General features: G+C 37.1%; 1 protein-coding gene across 4 annotated transcripts in view; it reads left to right on the forward strand.

Annotated features, from left to right (window-relative positions):
- Nucleotides 1-19,672, forward strand: part of MAP3K21 (mitogen-activated protein kinase kinase kinase 21) — a 42,696-nt gene that overhangs the window by 1,900 nt on the left and 21,124 nt on the right. For all 4 annotated transcript variants that reach the window (XM_085055486.1, XM_085055484.1, XM_085055485.1 and 1 more), the window contains exon 2: nucleotides 17,805-17,985. In XM_085055486.1, coding sequence (XP_084911612.1) covers nucleotides 17,805-17,985 — 181 coding nt within the window. The remainder of the gene's footprint in view (nucleotides 1-17,804; nucleotides 17,986-19,672) is intronic.

Consider the following 19,672-nt stretch of genomic DNA (forward strand, 5'->3'; position numbering starts at 1 on the left):
TGTCTTGAAGGTCACCATGCATGGGCTGTTAAGACAAGGCTCAGTCATGGGACTGACTGTTCCGAGAATACTTTCACTATTTGATAAAGAAAGGACCTAGCTCAGCTGTGTTTGTGGTTCTGTTTGTAGCACAGACGATGAACTCTTGGACCTTTAGCGTCATGGCCAACACCTTAATTTCTAGCGAGTGGTCTGTGGGCAGCTTGTGCCAGCTTGGTTTGCTGCTGTGTTCAGAGTGAGCTGCTGCACCTTAAGTATTTAATGGCTCTCCTTGGGCAGTGGGCTGCTGCCTGCTAACAGCCTGTTAAGTAACAGTGGCAGAGTTTCTGTGTGAAATAAATTCATGACTCTGTGGTTTAGCGTAACACTGGGAGCTGAGTTGGGTACTGCTGAGAACTGATTACCATTATCATCTTTTTATATATGGGTAATGGCAAAGTATTTAAAAATATACTTCTGATTATAATCTCAGCATATGGGCCTGTTCACTGCTTTCATTACTAACTCCTGTTGCAGATGCACTTGAGATCTCTCACCTGTATTTCTTAATCTTAGCAGAATTTGAAGACAGTAGTATGCTAAGTAGAATTATATCTCTTGATCATCCAGCTAAATGATAATGTTAGAAGACAGTGGTGCAGTGGTGGTACCATATACTGTTCAACAGCATGAATTTAAAATGACTGCAAGTCATGGCAGTATCCCCTGTTCTGGTAACTCATCCATTCATCGAAGATTTCCCTTCAGTCTTTTTCTGTAGTCTTTTGCAGTCTTGCACGGTGGGAGTGGAATCCTGCCAGGGTTGACTGAGCGACTTGCTTGGTGTGGGTAGTAACAGTTCCGCAGTGGCTGTAGTTCCAGACAGGGGTCTGGCAGCACCCATTCCTCACCTGCTCATCTCTGCTTTCCAGGCACTGCCAGTGGTGGTGGTTCCGTGCTCTCTGTTAAGCAGTTCTAGGTAGTATATAAATGTACCAGTTTTGTGCTGGCATAGTTATTTTTGTTAAGAAGGATGTTCTTTTCTTCCTCAGACAATAAATGAGAAAAATGACTGCCCCTTAACATGGTGTGGTAAGGAATGCTTCTCAAACTATTTCTCTAGCAAGTAGGCAGGAACTGAATTTTCCAGCCAGGGAAAAGGAGCCCCTTCTACCAGTGTATTTGATCCAGAAAGGATATGTGTCTGGGCTTGTGGTTGGCAAGTAATAGCAAGCATCTCAAAGACAAGCATGTTACTTCTCTCCATGCAATTTTATGGAGTTGGGATCTCTATAGCATATCTGTTGTGGTTTACTGATGCCAAATTGACAGAACTGGAAAGAAAGTGCCACAAACAGAAGGCCCATGAGAGCAACCAGCTTTTATTAACAGCAGTGACTATATAAGTTTGAATGCTGTAGTTTCATTTGGCTCCTTTTGGGAGGTGGAAAAAGGTTTGTGTTTCTACCAGAATAAGGGAAATTAATAGGTATCCAAATGTTTTCCATATTGAAAAGAAAAACAAACAAACTTGATTGTGAGGGCTGAACAAGGAAGTAAAGTGTGACTCTTGAGTTTTTGTTAACAGCAGAGAGTTTGTTCAGTTCTGGAGTCCATGTAAAATAAAATTTACGGGTTTTTCAGAAGTAGACAAAACAAAGGTCTAAAGAACACTTCTAGATTTAGATAAGTGTGATAAAATGAAACATAGCAACCATGGTATCTAATGTTGATTTATGAATTGTGGGTACTTTTTAAAACCTTGTGTGGCTGATGTGGTGAGAAGTTTCTCTGACAAAGATCATGGCTTGTTTTGAGGATAGCTTCTCATAAATAGTTCTTACATTCCTCAATAGACCTTATAGATTAAGGACATAATCTAAAATTAAGAGGTGAACTTTACCTATCTAAAATATGAATAAAAATTTTGGAAAAAAATTTGATTTTTTTCAAACCATCATTGTCAGTCAAGGAATTATGAGTTAATTGATGCTTTAAATGAAAAGGACATGTCTTAAAAATTGTGAAAATACTTGAATATTCCTAACTCTGTTTTCTGGTTAGGAACTTAGTCTTGATTAAGCATGCCAGCTGATTATGAAAAACCTTTAAATTTTACTGAAAATAAAAGACAGGAATTAATCTATGAGAATAGACACTTAAAGTTATTTGTGTCTTTTTACCACATATCAGCTATTTTTCTGACTCTTTGGAAGGGTAACCTTTTTGCTCTGAGGGAATCAAATTTCTTGCTTCTGAGCAAGGACACCCCATTAGTTACAAGACCTGTGGTTGTGTAAAGGCTCAGCACAGCCTCCCCTGATTATTTTCTCTTGAAGATAGCTAATAATATGCTCGGCTAGAATATGCCGTGTTTTCACTTTCTGAAGTCAAGTGTAGAGAAAACAGAGGTTTGCGATTCTGGGGTTGATTTCAAACTGTGCACTACTTCTGCCTTTAAAAAATGCACCTTATCTCTAGTGCAGCAGCCTTGTGTACTTCTAGGAAGCATTGCAATAAGTTCAGAATATCTTGCTTATGGCATAGGCCTAACCATGATTACAAAGTTGATTATGTGTAGATTATGTGTCCTAACACAGCACTGATAAAGTGCTCTGGGCTCACTTGTTGTAGATGGATATGCAAGTAGGGTTCAGTTTGCTATGGTTTTCAGCAGCTCCTCTGACATCCCAGTGTCCTTTACAGCCCTCAGCTCTGTGAAGGGCGTTGAGTTTATATTGCTTTTTGAAATTGTCAAGGTCAGCTTGGGTATCAATGGTTGTTGAATAAGACTATGGAAGTGGCAGTGCTGATGGGAACAGTACTTAGAATCTGAAGGAATCCAACATACAACAGGGCAGTGAAACTGCCAGTGGACAATCCACTGTAATGTGATGTTCTTCAAACTAATATGAGAAGCAGTCAGAAAATATAAATAATTTGATTTTAAAGCGTTAAAAGGAAGTATGATGTGTTTTGACAGAACTGTTGAATTAGTTGCTTTTGATGAGGCAAGGTATCCTGGAGTTTGATAAAAGCAAGAACAAATGGTCTCTGGTTCTTGGCCTTTACGGATCATTTGCAGAAGAATTGCTCCAGTTATGCTGTTAAACACCTTTAAAATAAGATGGAGATGTTTTCCAGAATTTATAAAAACTGCCTTCTCTCAAACTTCTCCATATAGCAACCTAAGGCTAGCTGTTCAGGGAGAGGAAGAGTAAGAAAGTAGAGTTAAGCCTATCTGCCATCTTCTGAACTGATTTTACATACTCCGAAATCACTAGGTTGCATAATTTGTCTCTTAACTGTTTTGAAGAGGTTAAGACTTGTTCATATTACATGTAGAGCTGTTATTAAAAGTTTGAAATTTAGAGTCCTGTACAGTTACCAAGAGAACTCAAAATTAAATTCTATTACAATTGTATTTGGTAGTTTTGAGAGAGAAGAGAAATGGCTTTTAAGTAGATTTGAGCTTCAATGTAACTTCCTTTGAAAATGAAGTTCCAAGATGCCCACTAATGGCAGTGGAACCTGGAGTTTTTTCTGTCAGTAGCACTGTGCCAATTACTACTCACCTATTGCAGTGTAACAGAACTAAAAAACCTAATGCTCTAATACAAAAACCTAATACATACCTATGGGTATGTATTCTGCATCTTAGTCTCCTCCTCCTGGCACTCCTGCTGGTGGAACTTACACTCTCATATTCCATTCTACATGTTCAGTGTCCCCAGTGGGCTAAGCCTGGCTGTCCCAAGGTGCCTATCTCCAGTGCTAGGTGACTCCTGCACCTCCTGTAGCAGGCTGTATATGCTGTAATTGGTTTGACACTGCTTGTATTGCCTGACTAGCTGCTAAGATGCTGGTGAATGGTGTCTCTGAGGTCTGGAGGGGAGTGGATGTTTTTTCTGTCAGAACTAACTGAAGTTCCTCTGCCATAAGGCAACTGACTGTCATGAAACCCATAGGAACCGTGTATTTGAGAACGTGGTATCACTTTGATAAATGTCAGTCAGGTAAAATAGCGGGCCACGAGATATTTAGCGGTTTAAAATCTGTTTGCTGTAGTTTTTCATGCTGTCTTCATATTGACAGTCGCGGTGCTTAAATGCTTTACCCTGTTCTCAATTACTTAAAATTGCATAAAGTTAGAAATTGTGCCAGGTATACCAAGTTCCTATCCCATATCTGTGAGGCAGTAGCCCTGCTTTGTGCTTTGCTGTAAAGATAATGCTGCTGCATTACGACATTAAGAACTGGTCATAGATCCTGAAGAATCTGGAAGTGTGTAAGCTGGAAGGAGCTCTGGTTTTTATAACCTTGTTGGCTAAGTATTCTTTTAAAAAAACACAGAAAACAAAAATCAAACCACCTTCATGCAAACATTGGTAGGATTGCAAAACTTCATTAATTTGGGAAATAACACCTGTTTTGAAGGTTATGATCTACTTAAAGTTAGCATGCCTTTGAATTCCAGTAAGTTTTTTTGTTTTGAATGCCCTTGTGTCACATGAAAGAGTTCTGTGTTTCATAAAACATTGCTCCCAGTAATTTGTTTCATTATTTGATGTGTGCTCAGACTATGCAGATAGGGATTCTATTTTTTGAGAGGCCCTGAAGGTTGGTTGAATTCTGTGGGAGCATCAGATGCTTAGCAGCCTTGAGCTAGAGTATTTTTCATCAAAGGCAATGTTATGTGTTATGCCTGTTTTAATGTTCACTTGATCTATTTACTTGTTGCATATGAATGTGCTGTACATTTTGTGCTCAGAAAGATGCTGGAATTCAGGAGAGAACAATTTTGAGTAACTGATTGCTGTGGTTGTCTCAATCTACCGTAGAAACAAGTAAAGTGTTAATAACTATAGTGTTAAAGTGTTGTAGAGGCTAATTTCCCGTTGAAGAATGTGTTTCAGCATTTAAAAATAATGTTCAGGAACCTGATGATTTTAATACAATATCCGTGAAGTGAAATTTTGTGAACTGCTGCTCGTAACACAGTATTTGCACAGTTCTAAGCTTTCAGAGGAGGAATAATATCCAGCAGTTATTTTATTTGTAGATGAAGACATAACTGCAGTACCCATTTATTTCACCTCAATTACTATCTTCTAAATTTGCTTCTGTTTGATGTTTTTCAGTGTCTCAAGTCTGGACATTAACAGGTGGAGAAAATTGCTCATTAATTTAGAACAAAGTCCCTCAAAGTTAACAAGGCTGAAGTATATTTGCATGTAGTGCTTAATGTTGAAAACAAGACTCTAGGCTGAAACACTTTCTGTATGTAATTTGATTAATTAAAACCTCATGAACTTTTAATACCCATATTTATAACTCATTTTTATTACAGACTTTCATTTTAATGTTTCCCCAACTATGTCCATCTGACACCTGTAGAGAGTTGTTTCTTATTTGGTGTTGAGACTGCGTCTCTAACAGGTAGGATTATTAAGTCAAGAAAAATATTACTTTGATCTTTCTCTGGATCTAACTTGGGTTTTCATGTCTTTCTTCTCTCTGTCTTTGTGTCTTTGTTCTGTCATTGTAAAACACCAAGTGATCTGTTTTACAACTGTTAGAAGGTTGGGGGTTTTTTGGTGGGGTTTTTTTTGTTTGGGTTTTTTTTTGTTTGGGTGGGTTTTTTTCTGTTGTTGTTTTGTTTTGTTTTGTTTTCTTTTTTGCTGCTTTGATTTATACTCACTCCTGGCAGTTTTCTGCAGGAATCTGCAGATTTCATTTGCACCAAAGTTTCTGGTGGCATCTTCATGGAGAATGTGGGGAATCACGTTCTAGTCTGTATGTCGTGTTTGCTGACTGTTTTTGATGATAAAGAGTTCTGTTCTGGGATAGCATTATAAATTGAAGTGTAGGACTTTGGATGAGAGTGTTTGTAATATTTGTAAATTAAAGAAGACTTCGAGCGTTACGTGGCTCAATTTTTTTTTTTAAAGCTAGTACCCTAAGGATATGTTCACATATCTTCCTGCCTCTGAAAATTGCACTGAGCAAGCAACCCATTTCCATGAAGGTCAATGGAAAAACAGACAGCTAAACATCTCCCATTAGCTGTAAAAATACTTATACAATTTTGTTCATTCCCCTAAACACTGAAAAATAAGTTTAACTGCTGATCTTAACACTTGTGAAATGAGGTATTGTACCTAAACAGACTGCAAAGTGCAGTTGGGGTTTAGACATTGGTAGTGTTATCCAAGTATTTGTGAAAAATGAAATATGACTGAGTTCTCAGTGACAGATTATTCTCCCATCCCCATTGGAACTGCAGGTACAGGGCATGTCTTTGAACCGTCTTAGCAAGTATTAAAAGTTCCATGAAAAAGTTATGTTCTGCAACCTCAAATGAATAGAGAAGTAACACATCAGTGAACTGTATTTGGATGTTGAATGCTGTTTTGTGGTTTCTTTGACCTTAGAACAGAATGGCTTTTTGTTTGCAATCTGTAAGTTTTCTTACCACTGATCTTCCAAACTTGCTTCAGTGTTTCAAGTTCTGAAACAGGCTGACCTTGTACAATAAACATTTGGAAGGAGTGTTTGCAGCATAGGGTAATTTCTTACCTTGAATTTTATTTCTGATTATTTGTTAAAATTTAAGGCATTTAAATTTTAATGATTAAATTTCCATGATTCTCAGTTATAATGCTTCTAAAAAGTGCAGCGTTGGTTTGTTTTGGGGTTTTTTTAGCTTTGGGATTGTTCTGTTCATTAGAAACAAAATTAGGGCATTGAAGTAAACATAAATACAGATTATGTATAGATACAAATAGATAAATACCAAATGACTTGGCTGTCTATAATCACAGTACAAAAGTAACTGGTGTAATAAGTGTACATTCCTGGATTGACACCTTAAAACTACATTTAATAATTTTTATCTTGCTTGACCATGTTATTAAGAGCCTACCTCAATCCAGTCACTGAAAGTAAGTGGATGTTTAAATTTTGACCCACTTACTGCACATTAAATTCATGGGTTAAATATGATAAATTGGAAAAGTTACATATTTGTATAATGTCACCACAGAAGCATTCTTCCTTTTTGGAACTTCCTGCCAATTTTAACCTTTTTTTTTGTGTATGTGTGTGGGGTCATAGCTCCAGTTAAATCAGTCCTAGACATGCCAGTGTTGGCTACATAATCATGCTTTGTTCTCTTCATAGTGACTAAAATCTGTGTTTTGGCAGGTGTGCTATTAACTCGGAGCTGATAAGTTGGCCCTCCCTCTCAAAAATGTAGGAGTAAATGCTTCATTGCTGTGGTTCATTATGGGACGACTTAACCCTTGGAACTGGTTATATTTTTGTTCCAGATGTTTAGGCAGTTTTGTGATTTTCTTTTCTATTCGGATTAGATGCCACTGCTCTTCCTGAAACTAACTGCTTTTATTTCCTCGTGTATTATGTAGAAAGGAAAAAAACCCTGTACTTTCAAACTCATTGCTTAATGTTACTCTAGTTATTGAGACAAACAAGCAGTTTCCCCTTTCATTTTCTTTTCTTAAGAGTAAGATAGCACTGTCAAGTTTGCAGACTTCTCATTTCACAGTAGGTGTTTTGGCTTTGCTGTTGAACATCAGAGTTCTTGAAAATGCACAGTCCTGAGAGGCTATTCCTCAGCTACTGAAGAAACTGCAAGGATAGAATGCAGGAATCCTACCCCACAGAGTGTATTTTGATTGGATTTCTTTTCCTCCCAAGTTTTGTATTAAAAAAAAGGGGCTCAAAAATTGTCTGGTTTTTTTATGCTTTGTTTTGAAACAGGTTGTTTGGCTTTTATTTTTAAACCATGAGACTCTTTCAAATATTCTTTTTAAAAGAAACCGACAGCCTAAAAATCCTTTATAAAGTGTAACCTATTAAAATTCCTCATAGAAATTATATTAAAGGAGTTTCATGTTAACTGATGAGATTCTAAGGGAACTCAGTGACTAAATCTGATTGAGTATCTACAACCAGAGTTTGTTTGGATTTGTAGCGGCTGGCATCTTCAAAGGGACCCAGGAATATTTTTGTCTTCAGTTCATTCAATGGATTCTTTTCAATAGTAAATTTAGTCAAAAGTGATTTCATAATGGAAAAAAAAAGTAGCAAAGCTGGATCCTATCTTTAAATCTCTGACTAAAACTAGATGTAAAAGGGTTGACCTATTTCTGAAATGTTGCTTGACTTCCCACTTCTTGCAACAGGTGACGCGTGGCTTTGTTGAGCAGCTGTAGCTGCTGAGGAGGCTTCCCCATCCACCTCCAGGGAATTTCTGCCCCCTCCCACCTGTCAGCAGAATCTGCACATCTCTCTGCCTGTGTGGTCAGTAGGTCTGGGTTAAATCACTGGAGAGGTTCAGCAGGAAACTACTCTAAACTGGTTTATTTGCAGGCTTCATTTTCTGCTGAGCTGTCTGGCTGGTTGAGTCTCCCAAGACTACCCAGTTGCTAGACTCGGTCTGGGGGGCAAAAAGCTGTGAGGATGAGTGGTTATAACTAAAGAGGAGGTTCAAGTAAATATTTTAGTGGCAGCAGTCTCTTACTGTCTTGGTGGTGACATCAGCCTTCACCCCTTTACTTCAGATTTGTTACAAAGTCACCTTTAAAAGCAGAATGTCTTTTAAAATTTTTAGGTATGTATCTATGTATTTATATTAAACTTTATTTAATTTTGATGTGACCTTTTTTGGTATTAAATATTCTAATTTCAATACATCAAATGAACCTTGAGATAGATCACAAAAAATAAAGCAACAAGGAAGTTTGTAATTGCTGAGTGTAATGTGTTATGATCAGGAAAAGTATGCCAACTATGTAAATACTTCCGTGTACTCAAAGCTGTGTATTGTTCTGATTAGCATGAAATATCAACTGCATCGAGTCATTTTCTATTTGCTTCAAAAAAAAAGCCCCAAAAAACATATAAATCCAAGCCAAATTTGAAATATTCATGAGTTTAAATAGTGAAAAGGTGTTTTGATTAATGATAGTTAAGTTAAATTGTTAGTTCTGAAGGACAGTAACCTGTCAGCTCTTGCCCTTGAATGCCATTTGTAGGATTATAAACCTCATCTGCATTGCTCGATGAATTCTGCATGTTGTATGACATATATTGATTTAGGGAATGGCCAGGACTTAAATTTGGGTTAGGTAGGAAATTAATATGTTTTCTCAAAGTTTGTCTTGGAGGAAACTGTACCTGATGTATTATATATTGACCAAGACCTTTTATGCACTTTGAAAATAATAGCTTTAGTTTGTCTTGTATTTTGTTTTTTTAGGAATAGGATTAAGTCCCTTAAAAAATAAATCACTTACCTAACAAAGATGCCATTCTTTAAGGAATGGATTAACAGTCACTAAATTCTCCAGAGTTTGAAACTAGAATGTCTTAGGAATTCACCACCTAACTGTTATCCTTCTCATCTGCCTCCATTTTGGTCACTCTTTTTTTGTTTCTGTTTTTAGTTTTGTTTTGTTGGGTTTTTTTTCTTCAGAGCTGCCTTTTAAAAATAGCAAGCAAAGAAAGAACTTGAAAGTAATTGCTGTTTCAAATAAGTGGGGAAGTTTCTCATAGAAATCACACAACTGAGTGTTTTGAGTTTTAAAGCTAAATTTCAGTATTGACTGATTTCCATGTAACTGTAATATTATGGAAGAATTGCTTTAATGAGGTAGTTTTTCTTAAATTTAGTATTTAAATAGGAGAGTTAAGTTTAATATTTTATTAAAGAGAACTTGAGAATGTTTAGTGTCCAGTCTGCTTTTGATTTTTCACAGATATAATATCCAAATCCTACATTTTTCAAAATTTACTGCTTGATCTAGTGTTTAAATAATGACTATTTGAATGTCTAATTATAAATGCTTGTTACCTCTAGTACTTCCTCTTACAGCACAATAGAAATTTCTGTTTTGCTTTACAGAGCTATCTGAAGAGCAAGTGAAGCACAAATGGCATGCAGTAAAGTAACTTGCTACATCTGTAGTCTGTGCCAATAACTTGTTAAAACTGCTTCTTTCTCTCAAGTTTCCATTTGCCCAAAGTTGCTTTAATAATAGTTATTAAAGAAGTGAAGGGGAAGCAAAAAAATGGTGATGCAAGGTGTGTTGAAGCTGTTGAAATCTTTTGTCCCTTTTCCTCTCTTTTTTCCTCCCTCCATTTTCTCCAGACAGGCAGGTGACTCCCAGTCATTCTCATCCTTTGGTGCTTTTCTTATGAGATTGGTGTGTATTCGTCAATTCACGCTGTCAAGGACTTTTTGTGTCAAGTTGTGTCTTGTTTTGGCTTTCCAATTGGGAACACTTTGTTCAGGATTTTTTTTTTTAATATATGTTGGCTCCTGTGAAGTACATTTTTGTTGGTTTTGTTTTGTTTTTTTTTTTTTAAGCTGGATGTTTTTAGACAAATGCATGTAAGAACAAACTGTTCCTTTCACTTAAGTGTGATAATTAAGAACTGGTTATATGCCTACTGTAAAGGGACATAGATAAGAGGAGCACAGTATCCATAGAATAAAAAAGTCTCCTGCACATCTAAATTGATATTTAAATGATTAAATTCCCTTGCTGATGGTGACATCTGAACTTAATCCAGTGAGACAGTCAGAATCTGACAGATAGGAGCTACAGAGACAGCAGAACCTGTCCTGAGGACCCACAGGAGTAAAGGAAGGTGTTTTAGAAGTGGTGCTGTATAGGCAAAAGTATAATCTTTTGTACATGCAAAGGAGTTTTGATCAGTTAATGTTTTCTCTGTGATAATTAATTTGTGGTTCACACACTTAATTTTTTCACTGTGATACTTAATCTACATTTTAAAATCAGGACATGGCTTCTATAAGCAATGTTGAAATTTTAATTTCCAGTTACAATTGGAGCCAAATAACAGTTCCAAATAACAGAGTTTGGTCTCTTAAAATGGATAAGGTGTTGCGTTTCACTAACTGAATATACAACATTTAATAAAGTTTTTTTCTGCCTGTTAGTCCCCAGGTAAAGATGCAGGATCACCCTGCTGGTTTTGTTGCTTGTAGATTTAGTGAATTAACAGGAACCAGGTTTGCTTGCAAACAATTGGAGAGGGAACTGGGTGCGGGGAGAACAGACAGTAGCAGCATTGTCTGGGCAATCTCTGTTTGCAAGTGGAGTTATAGAGCATAACATCTTTCTTTCCTTTATGGCACTCTCTAAGAATGACTTTGTCAGTGATGGTAAATGTAGTTGATATGTAGGCATTTTTACCTATAATCATAGTAACTTAAATAGCTTATATTTGCAAAACCCATGATAGTTACCTATTTAGCAAACTGCAGTTAACATAGCAAGAAATGGTTGGTAGAAAAATACTAACTTGGGAAAATAAGGTTGCTTAATGTTTATTTTTAGTACTTAAAAAATAGATAAGAGGATATAATAGAAAGTATAAAGATGATAAGAGGGACAGAATGAACTTGACTATTTCAGGATTTTTTTTTTTAAGTTTAAGCATTAGAAGATAGTTTGAATTCAGTACATCTAAACTATTAAAAATCCTTTGCCTTGGCTTCTCTCAGAATACTTTTTTCACTTAATTATTTTATATGGCTGGTAACTGAAAAAAGTCACCTGAAAACACTGGAATGCATTATGCATGCAAAAAACCTGATTTTAACTGCATGAAGTCTTTGGATTTCAAAAATTTTTTCAAATGAAGCATTGTATTAAATGAGGGCTTTGAGCTAGATAAGGACAAGAAAGAAAACTAAGACTGTAGGAAATAACCTGCACTAAAAGAGTAACATTGAGGAGCTTAGCTCTAGGTAGAGATTTCCTAGGTGTGCTGCCAACTCGAATGTCTGTCCAGGTCTCCCTCAGGGTTGTTGTAAATACTGTTTCTGAAGTTACATGAATTTTAAGAAATAGAAAGGAGAGAAGCTGAGGCTGGAACGTGAGTCTCTTATTTAGAATTATGCTTTAAACAAAGTGCTTGCAATTTAAATTAATACTTCTGGTTTCTCAAGTTTAGTCTTGAAAGTAGCACTGGGGGTATCCTTCTGGACCTGTCTGAGTTTGGCAGATGTGCACCACCAGGAATCACATCTGTCTAAATGTGCTCTGTTCTGTTATTTTTCGCCTATCTGTCCATATCCAGGCTCTTGCTTAATTTTTCCTTTACCCCAATAAAATTTCAACCCAAGCTCACAAGAGCAGAGAGTGCAGCAGAGGAGGCAGTTCTTTTTCAACTCTGGCCAGACCTGGTCTGCCACTTGATGCATATCTCACCTTTTGCTCACCTCAGAGAGCTTTACCACTATAGAGTGGAGAGTTTGGAGATGGGAGTGATGGGATGGGAATGGCGCAGGAAAAGGAGTGGCAACTGAGAGTATTTGAGGGGGATTTTACTGGGATCTGTGCCTCCTTTTCAAGCCTCAATTCTGTGCTTTTCTTGACTAAGAACATTTTGTATGGAAACAGTAGTGGTTTGGCAAAGAGTTGTTGCTGGTTCTGTTCTAGAGGAACACAGACATGGGAAGTACCAGCTGGTTCTGCTGCGGTCTTGGGCAGCTGTTAGATTCTAGTTTTTAAAAGTGTGCAGAAATTTACTTATCTGCATACTGTTACACCATGAAATATTTGCACTGCGCCATAAGATCAGTAGAAAAATATTCCAGCTCTAACTATGATAAAAGCAAGAAAGCAAGAAAGATTATTTCAGGACTACCAGGAAAGATTATTTCACTACTATTTCAGGAACCATTAGGTGTAACAGGAGTATATGTTGGATCTTTTGACTTTTTTGAGGAGTAAACTAAGCTTCATGCTGCAGAGGAGGGCCAAAAGGGGAATGGGAGAGCCAAAAGGGGAATGGGAGAAAAGAGGCAATGTGATTCCCCACTCTGGTAGCTCCAGATCTAGAAATGAGTTTAGTCATAAGCGTTCCTGTCAGACAGACCAGCTGGACCACCTAAGAAAATATTTTGTTGGTACGAGCACCAGTGCTGTAGGTAGGAATTCTGGTTCTACATATGGGTAACTTCTCATAACTTCTCTAAACCTTCGCTTAGCCTAGCAAAAAGGGCAAGCTCTTCTGATTTTATCTAAATAAAAGACATTACCTGGATCCTAACTATTCTATTTTCTATGTTTGCTTCAGTTCCTGTTGTTGGACACGTATGTGCAGGTTTAGTCATTCAGTATTTCATATGAGGTGTTATGATTTTTAAAATTCTATTGATACTTTCCTGTTTCTACTAACCAGAGCCTTTTTTAGTGCCTTTTAGAATTGTATGAACTACTTTGTATAACTACATGTAGCTGCTAGTTTTCCTTCTGTTAGCCAGAACAGCCAGGCTTTTCTTCCTTCATCTCTTCTTTATAACTATAGATTTTATGATTGATCCTTCCCAACTTTGCCTGTTTTTTAGTATGGTAGTCTGTTATTTCTTAGAGTGGGCTCTGCCTTCTGACTGTGCTATCGATTCTTGAAGTGCACCTTGTATTTGTGCTTTGCCAGTCAACACATAAGACAAACCAGCTTCCTAGTAAACACCACTGATGGTTCCTCTTTATCCTGATAATTCGTCTCTAAGATTTTCCTTAATATGACTGCTATATGGCATGAGTTGATTGCCCTTATTCTGTGTATATGATTGAACTTTCTAAAAGGTACATCTGCTCAGATCTGCAATCTTACCGCTTTCTAAGAAACCATCTGTGGGGACAGAATGGGACTAGTGTGATGTGACCTATTTGTGATGTAACTTTCTGTGCCTAGATGTCCTTCGTTACTGTCCTTAAGCAGTTTTCTTCAAAATCTATTCTAAGGGGTACTTGAGTCAATATACTTCAATTGTTTTTAATATAGGTATCTTTTACTTTTTTCTCTCATAAAGTGGCATAACATTACAGATTCATTTCATAGATTTACACGTTTTTCAACATTAGCCCTTCTTGAGTGGGGGGCTTGACATCTTGAGGCTTAACTTGAATTATTTAATAGTTCTATTAGTTCAGTGCACTAGGGTGAGTAATACTTGCATTTCTAAGTTCTTTTTAGATACATTAGACAACTGAAGAGTGTAAGGTTTCATTCAGCTGTATGGTTAAATAGCAGGATCTTTGTTATGGATGCTGTTAGAATCCTCGTGTGTGTTTGCTGCACTGTCAAAAGTGTCTTGACTCTGCAGAGTCATGCATTTGGGTCACAACGGCCCCATGCAGTGCTACAGGCTGGGGGCAGAGCGACTGGAAAGCAGCCTGACAGCAAAGGACCTGGGGATGCTGGTAAACAGCAGCTGAATGTGAGTCAGCTGTGCCCAGGTGGCCAAGAAGGACAATGGCATCCTGGCCTGTATCAGCAACAGTCTGGCCAGCAGGAGCAGGGTAGTGATTGTCCCCCTGTACTAGGCACTGGTGAGACCACACCTCGAGTGCTGTGTCCAGTTCTGGGCCCCTCAGTACAAGAAAGGCATTGAGGTGATGGAGCTGGGGAAGGGTCTGGAGCACAAGTCTTGTGAGGAGCGGCTGAGGGAGCTGGGGGTGTTTAGCTTGGAGAAAAGGAGGCCCAGAGGGACCATTATTACCCTACATCTGCCTGAAGGGAGGCTGTAGTGAGGTGCAGGTTGCTTTCCTCCCAGGCAACAGACAGCCAGACAAGCTGCATGGAGAGATTGAGGTTAAACATCAGGAAGAATTTCTTCATGGAAAGGGTTGCCAAGCGTTGGAATGGGCTGTGCAGGGAGGTGGTGGAGTCACCATCCCTGGAAATGTTTCAGAAATGACTGGATGTGAGACTTAGTGCTATGGTTTAGTTGACATGGTACTGTTTGTTCAAAGGTTGGACTTGGTGATCTTGGAGATTTTTTCCAACCTTTATGATTCTGTGATACCATATCTACCACTTCTAATACCAGTTTACTGCATAGCATTTGTTGGTTTTAATTTTTCTCTCTGACTTAACTGGCTTTTATCTTTAACTTGTTGATTTATATTTCAGAAATTATTGAAAATAACATGCAATAACATCGCTTTATTCCCCAGCTGTAAATGTTTCTGGACATGCACTGTCTCTTATGTTCAAGTAGTGCCCGGTATATTGCACCCAAGCCTGTGCTCTGTGATGTTATTAAATTTGCTTTCCCCTTGATCTCATTGCAGAAAGGTAGCGTCACAAAGAGAGATATACTAACTCAGAATTGAGTTTGAAATGGTGTTGCTGGTAGAAATCATATGCAATGTCAAACTATTTGGTTATTTTTTTACTTCTGGATGTAGAACATGGAATGTTTGGGTAATGATCCAAAGTAAAGCTTTACATTAGTTTAATGCAAAGTAATTTTCTTGCACCAAACTTAATCTCCTTCGATTTTGAATCATTCAGAAACATAGTATCTGGTTTTTCATATATAAAAATAAATAAGGTGTTATATAAATATCTTTATCCTATGTCCTAATTACATGTAAATAAGTAAGGACATAGGATTTTCCTGCTTTTCTGTGTACCTAATCTAATCTGTGGCTTTTGGTGGGCTTTGTTTTCAAATAGTCTTTGTACATCTAGATATTTTGGTCTGTGCTTGCTAGGAGCAAAGCACTAAGTATGAACTTTATTCTTTGAGGAAAATAAAAAGTCTGAATAATACTAATGTAGACCCGAAAGTGCTAAACTGGCTCTTGCCCAGCTTAACATTGCATGTATATTGGAGCCAGTAAAGACAATTCAAAGGATTTGAAAAAGGAGCAAGCAGTAAACAGGGCAAACTGGAGATTGTAAAATGATTTCTCCCAGGTCAGCAGCCCACAAGGGCCAGGAGGCTGTGGAAGAGGCAGAAGGATGCTATAGTGAAGGTTGCTAGGCTACTCCAAGGTAAGCACTTAGAGAGTGCTACTCAGCTATGCTGAGTATTTTTACTGCCCAGCTGCTAAGTAATGTGTGTATAGTATTGTTTGCCTGGCTACCGGCCGGAAAGGGAAGTTTGAACTGCTAAGAAATGTTGTCCCTTTGTAGGATGAAACTTGGTCACATGCCAGTTATTACCTTTTGCAAGACTGACTGTTTTTGGTTTCGGTCACATTGACTGACAAGGAATGTCAGGAATTCTGCTGAACATGTTTGAAATGGAATAGCAAACAATAGGTCTTTGATTCAAGTATAAAAGTATAAAAACTGTTGCATGAATTTAACCTGTTCTGGTGGTTCTCATTGGTGAGCTCTTGGTTTGTCTGTACCATTTTGGCCTTTGTTTCTTCTGCTCTGTTAAGAAGCTTATTGAAAATGGAATGTGGGTTCTTTTCCTTTTATCTGGATTTGATGTCATTTTTGAAATATTTGTAAGAGTTGTTAATCTCTGCCAGTAAAAATTACTTCTTTCAATTGCAAGTGCAAGGTCACTGGTTTTTTCTCTGGAAGGGAGGGTAACTCTTCATCTGCTTTTCTGTTAATGGGTTTCCTGTACTATGTTTTGCTGTACATACAGGTAGAAAACATATGCTTATGATTCTTCTTACATACAATTTAATCTTTGGTCTTTGTCCCAGGAGATCATTTTAACAGAAGGGTAAAACTAACAGTTGCTATCACAAACAGTGACAGAGGAACAGAATACGGAATTAAAATTCCAGTGTGTTAAAATGATTTTATCTGTTGTCTCTCTCCTTGTAAGCTCTAACACAATAACACAATAACCCAGTTAGCTTCTTGTAACATTGTTTCCTGAAGAGATACTACAACTCTGCCAATAATATCTCATGGAGAAGTCAGACACTGTAGGATGCAACAGCAAAAAAAGGGTAACTTACTCCTTAACATTCATGGAGGTGCAGTGTATATAACATAACAGGGACTGAATCCAGGTTCAATGGCATGTTGCCAGCTGGGGACTCCCAAGGCAAGCTAATTCCCCTGGTAAATAGTTTCCCAACTTTGTTCTGATTTGTGGCCCAGGGATCTGTTGAAAATAAACTAACTTTTTTATATAAATTGCCTTTATCAAGTTGACTTCTGTGAATTTGTGTAGTATGTTTTTAAAATCTATGTTAAATAATAATATTTACATAGTATGCCAAGAATTCCAAAGTTCACCTGTGTGTTTTCTGAACAACTGACACATTTGATTCTCACCTGCTAATTTTACCCAATGGTGTCTATTCCTTGTAGTGAGAAACTATGAACAATTTTTACCTATAGTGTTCTTCATTAACAAGTTATATAGATTTTTGTTTGCAAATGTTTCTTTTCCTAGGGGAAGGCTCCTTTTCTGTTAATTATTCCTTGTAGCTGTGCTTGTGTTGTTTTGAGCATCGCACTTGTGTCCTTCTCAGTTCAGTTACATGCTTGCTGAGATGAGTCGGGGCCAGGATTGGGTGCAAGTATCAAGGATGGATTTTGTACAGGGACATCATGTATCCCACTTTGTTCTAGAAGTCTTTTATAAGAATTCTTAACATTTGTGCTTGGTTTACTACTGCTTCTGTTTTTATGATTTCAGAATCTTGTTGCAAAGTGAATCATTCTCTGTCATCATCCTGGGATATTAGGATTCTGGGCTTTGTTAAATTATATGATTTACTTTACACATCCAATGTATTTCTTGTGCTAGTTTAATATATGCTCACAGTTGCATAAAGAGCTTATGACGCTGTACGTATTTCTTGGTTCTATAGCTTGGAATAGCTTAAAATTATCAAAAAACATTTTCATGCTTATAAAAATTGCAATAATATTTTCACAACATTGAAAGTATACAATTATCTGTGCAGTCCAAGTTGTATGTAAAATGAGTAACAGGAATGGATTTTTTTTTAATTGCCATTGCATTAATTTACAAACTCAATCTTTTGCAGTTTTGTTGCTAGAGAAGATGGAACATGATGACATTTGTAATAAAACTCTGAAGATTACAGACTTTGGTCTGGCCAGAGAGTGGCACAGAACAACCAAAATGAGTGCAGCAGGGACTTATGCATGGATGGCTCCAGAAGTTATCAAGTCCTCCATGTTTTCTAAAGGAAGTGATATTTGGAGGTAAGATGTTTGTCTGCTGGAGACCATGTTTGGTGGAACTGTGTTGAGGTTTTTGAGAGAATTTTTTTTTGGAGGTGGTTTGCTTGGTTGTTGTCTCAACATATGGCAAGTTAAGCTCTTCTAAGAAACAAACACATTTTTCAGTATCTACTTCACTTATTATACCTTTCCATTACTTAAAAACTGGGGGACTAAGAGGGAAAATAAAGAACATTTTTAAAAGCAAGCTCTCATTAAGAGAAGGCTTTAAAATATTTGTTGGTTAATATACCCAAATGTTTACCTGGAGTCTTAATACAAATAACTGTATGCTCTTGATACATTAATGTATGATTGATCTCATTTTGGTAGGTTTATTTTATATCAGATGTCTGAAAACTCTCAATCTGCTTAAAAAATGGGACCACCCAATTATTACCTTGTAGGTCTGATATATAAAAATAAGGTGCAAACCAGAACTTTGCCAAATGTTAACTTGAGTTAGTGTTGTTTTTAGAAATCTGGAATGTGATTGTGTGTAAAAGTTATTACTAGGTTTAAGCTTTTACATTTATAGAGATTTTGCTTCCTGTAGCTGGAGTAAGGAGAGTGTATTCAGCACAAAATTGTTTTAACTTGCTCTCTAATTTTAAACGTGGGAAACGCCCTATGTTAAATCTGTGAATTTCTTGTTAAAGATATTATTGTGGATAATATAAATAATATGGCTCTCACTACTGATGCTATTTTTGAGTGATGTAGTGTGGGATACATGTACTGTAGAAAGGTAATTTAAACTTTAGTTTTAGTGTAGTACTGTTTTGTAAGTGCAGAAAAGTAGTGATTGCACAATAGGCTCTAAAAGCTGCTGTGCCTCACCTTGAAAAGTCTGCATTTCCTTTCTTTTTGATATATTTTCTCTCGAGGGTCCAAGATAGCTATTTGGGGAAGGGAGGGAGGACTTTAATCTGTTTTCTCCTGCTGCTTTATGCATGTTCTGTTTTGTATAATTCTTAAATAGGGTCCTATTTTGCTTAGATGCATGATCTTCTACAGCATGAAGTAATACTTTTGGTATTCTCGGGATAATTCTGTATCTGCACTGCTGTTTTGTGACGCTCATTTGTCTTCTCTCTGGAACCAATTTTGTTTGCATCAGTCTCAGTTGATACCCGGTTGGGATACATCGTTGATCTCATTCTTTTTTTTTTCCATTCTTTCTTACTTTTTTCTTTAATTTTTTTTTCTTTTGTGGGATGGAGGTTGGGTGTAGGCGTTTCCCTAATCAGCTGTATTCCATGCTTAATTACAGGTCCTGTCCAGTCTTGTTGCTGTGATTTTAGGTATCTGAGGGGGTATGCTTTGGTGCAATTATTTTATATTCTGCTGCAACATTAGTTTACATTTTTGGAACCTACAGTATTTCTCTTCTTCGCCTTCTCTTCTGCACGCCTCTCTTGTAAAAATGTAAGTATTTAGTTCAATGATGGAAGTCTAACAGGAGAGGTTTTTAAGTAGAAAGGCTTTATTTTGCAGTATAGTTTAGACCTTCTTAGCTTCTAAACATTTTCTGCTCACTGCACCTTGATCTATTCTGTTGCTTATCTTTACTCTTTCTTTAAAAGAAAAGCAAATAAAAAATACCCTGGTTACAGCAGTGGTTTTTGTTTTAAAAAGCATTCAGGTTACCAGTTTTAGTATGTGGGTG

This window comes from Lichenostomus cassidix, chromosome 3 (assembly GCF_008360975.1).
Source record: "Lichenostomus cassidix isolate B80296 chromosome 3, HeHo_3.0, whole genome shotgun sequence".
Classification (NCBI taxonomy): Eukaryota; Metazoa; Chordata; class Aves; order Passeriformes; family Meliphagidae; genus Lichenostomus; species Lichenostomus cassidix.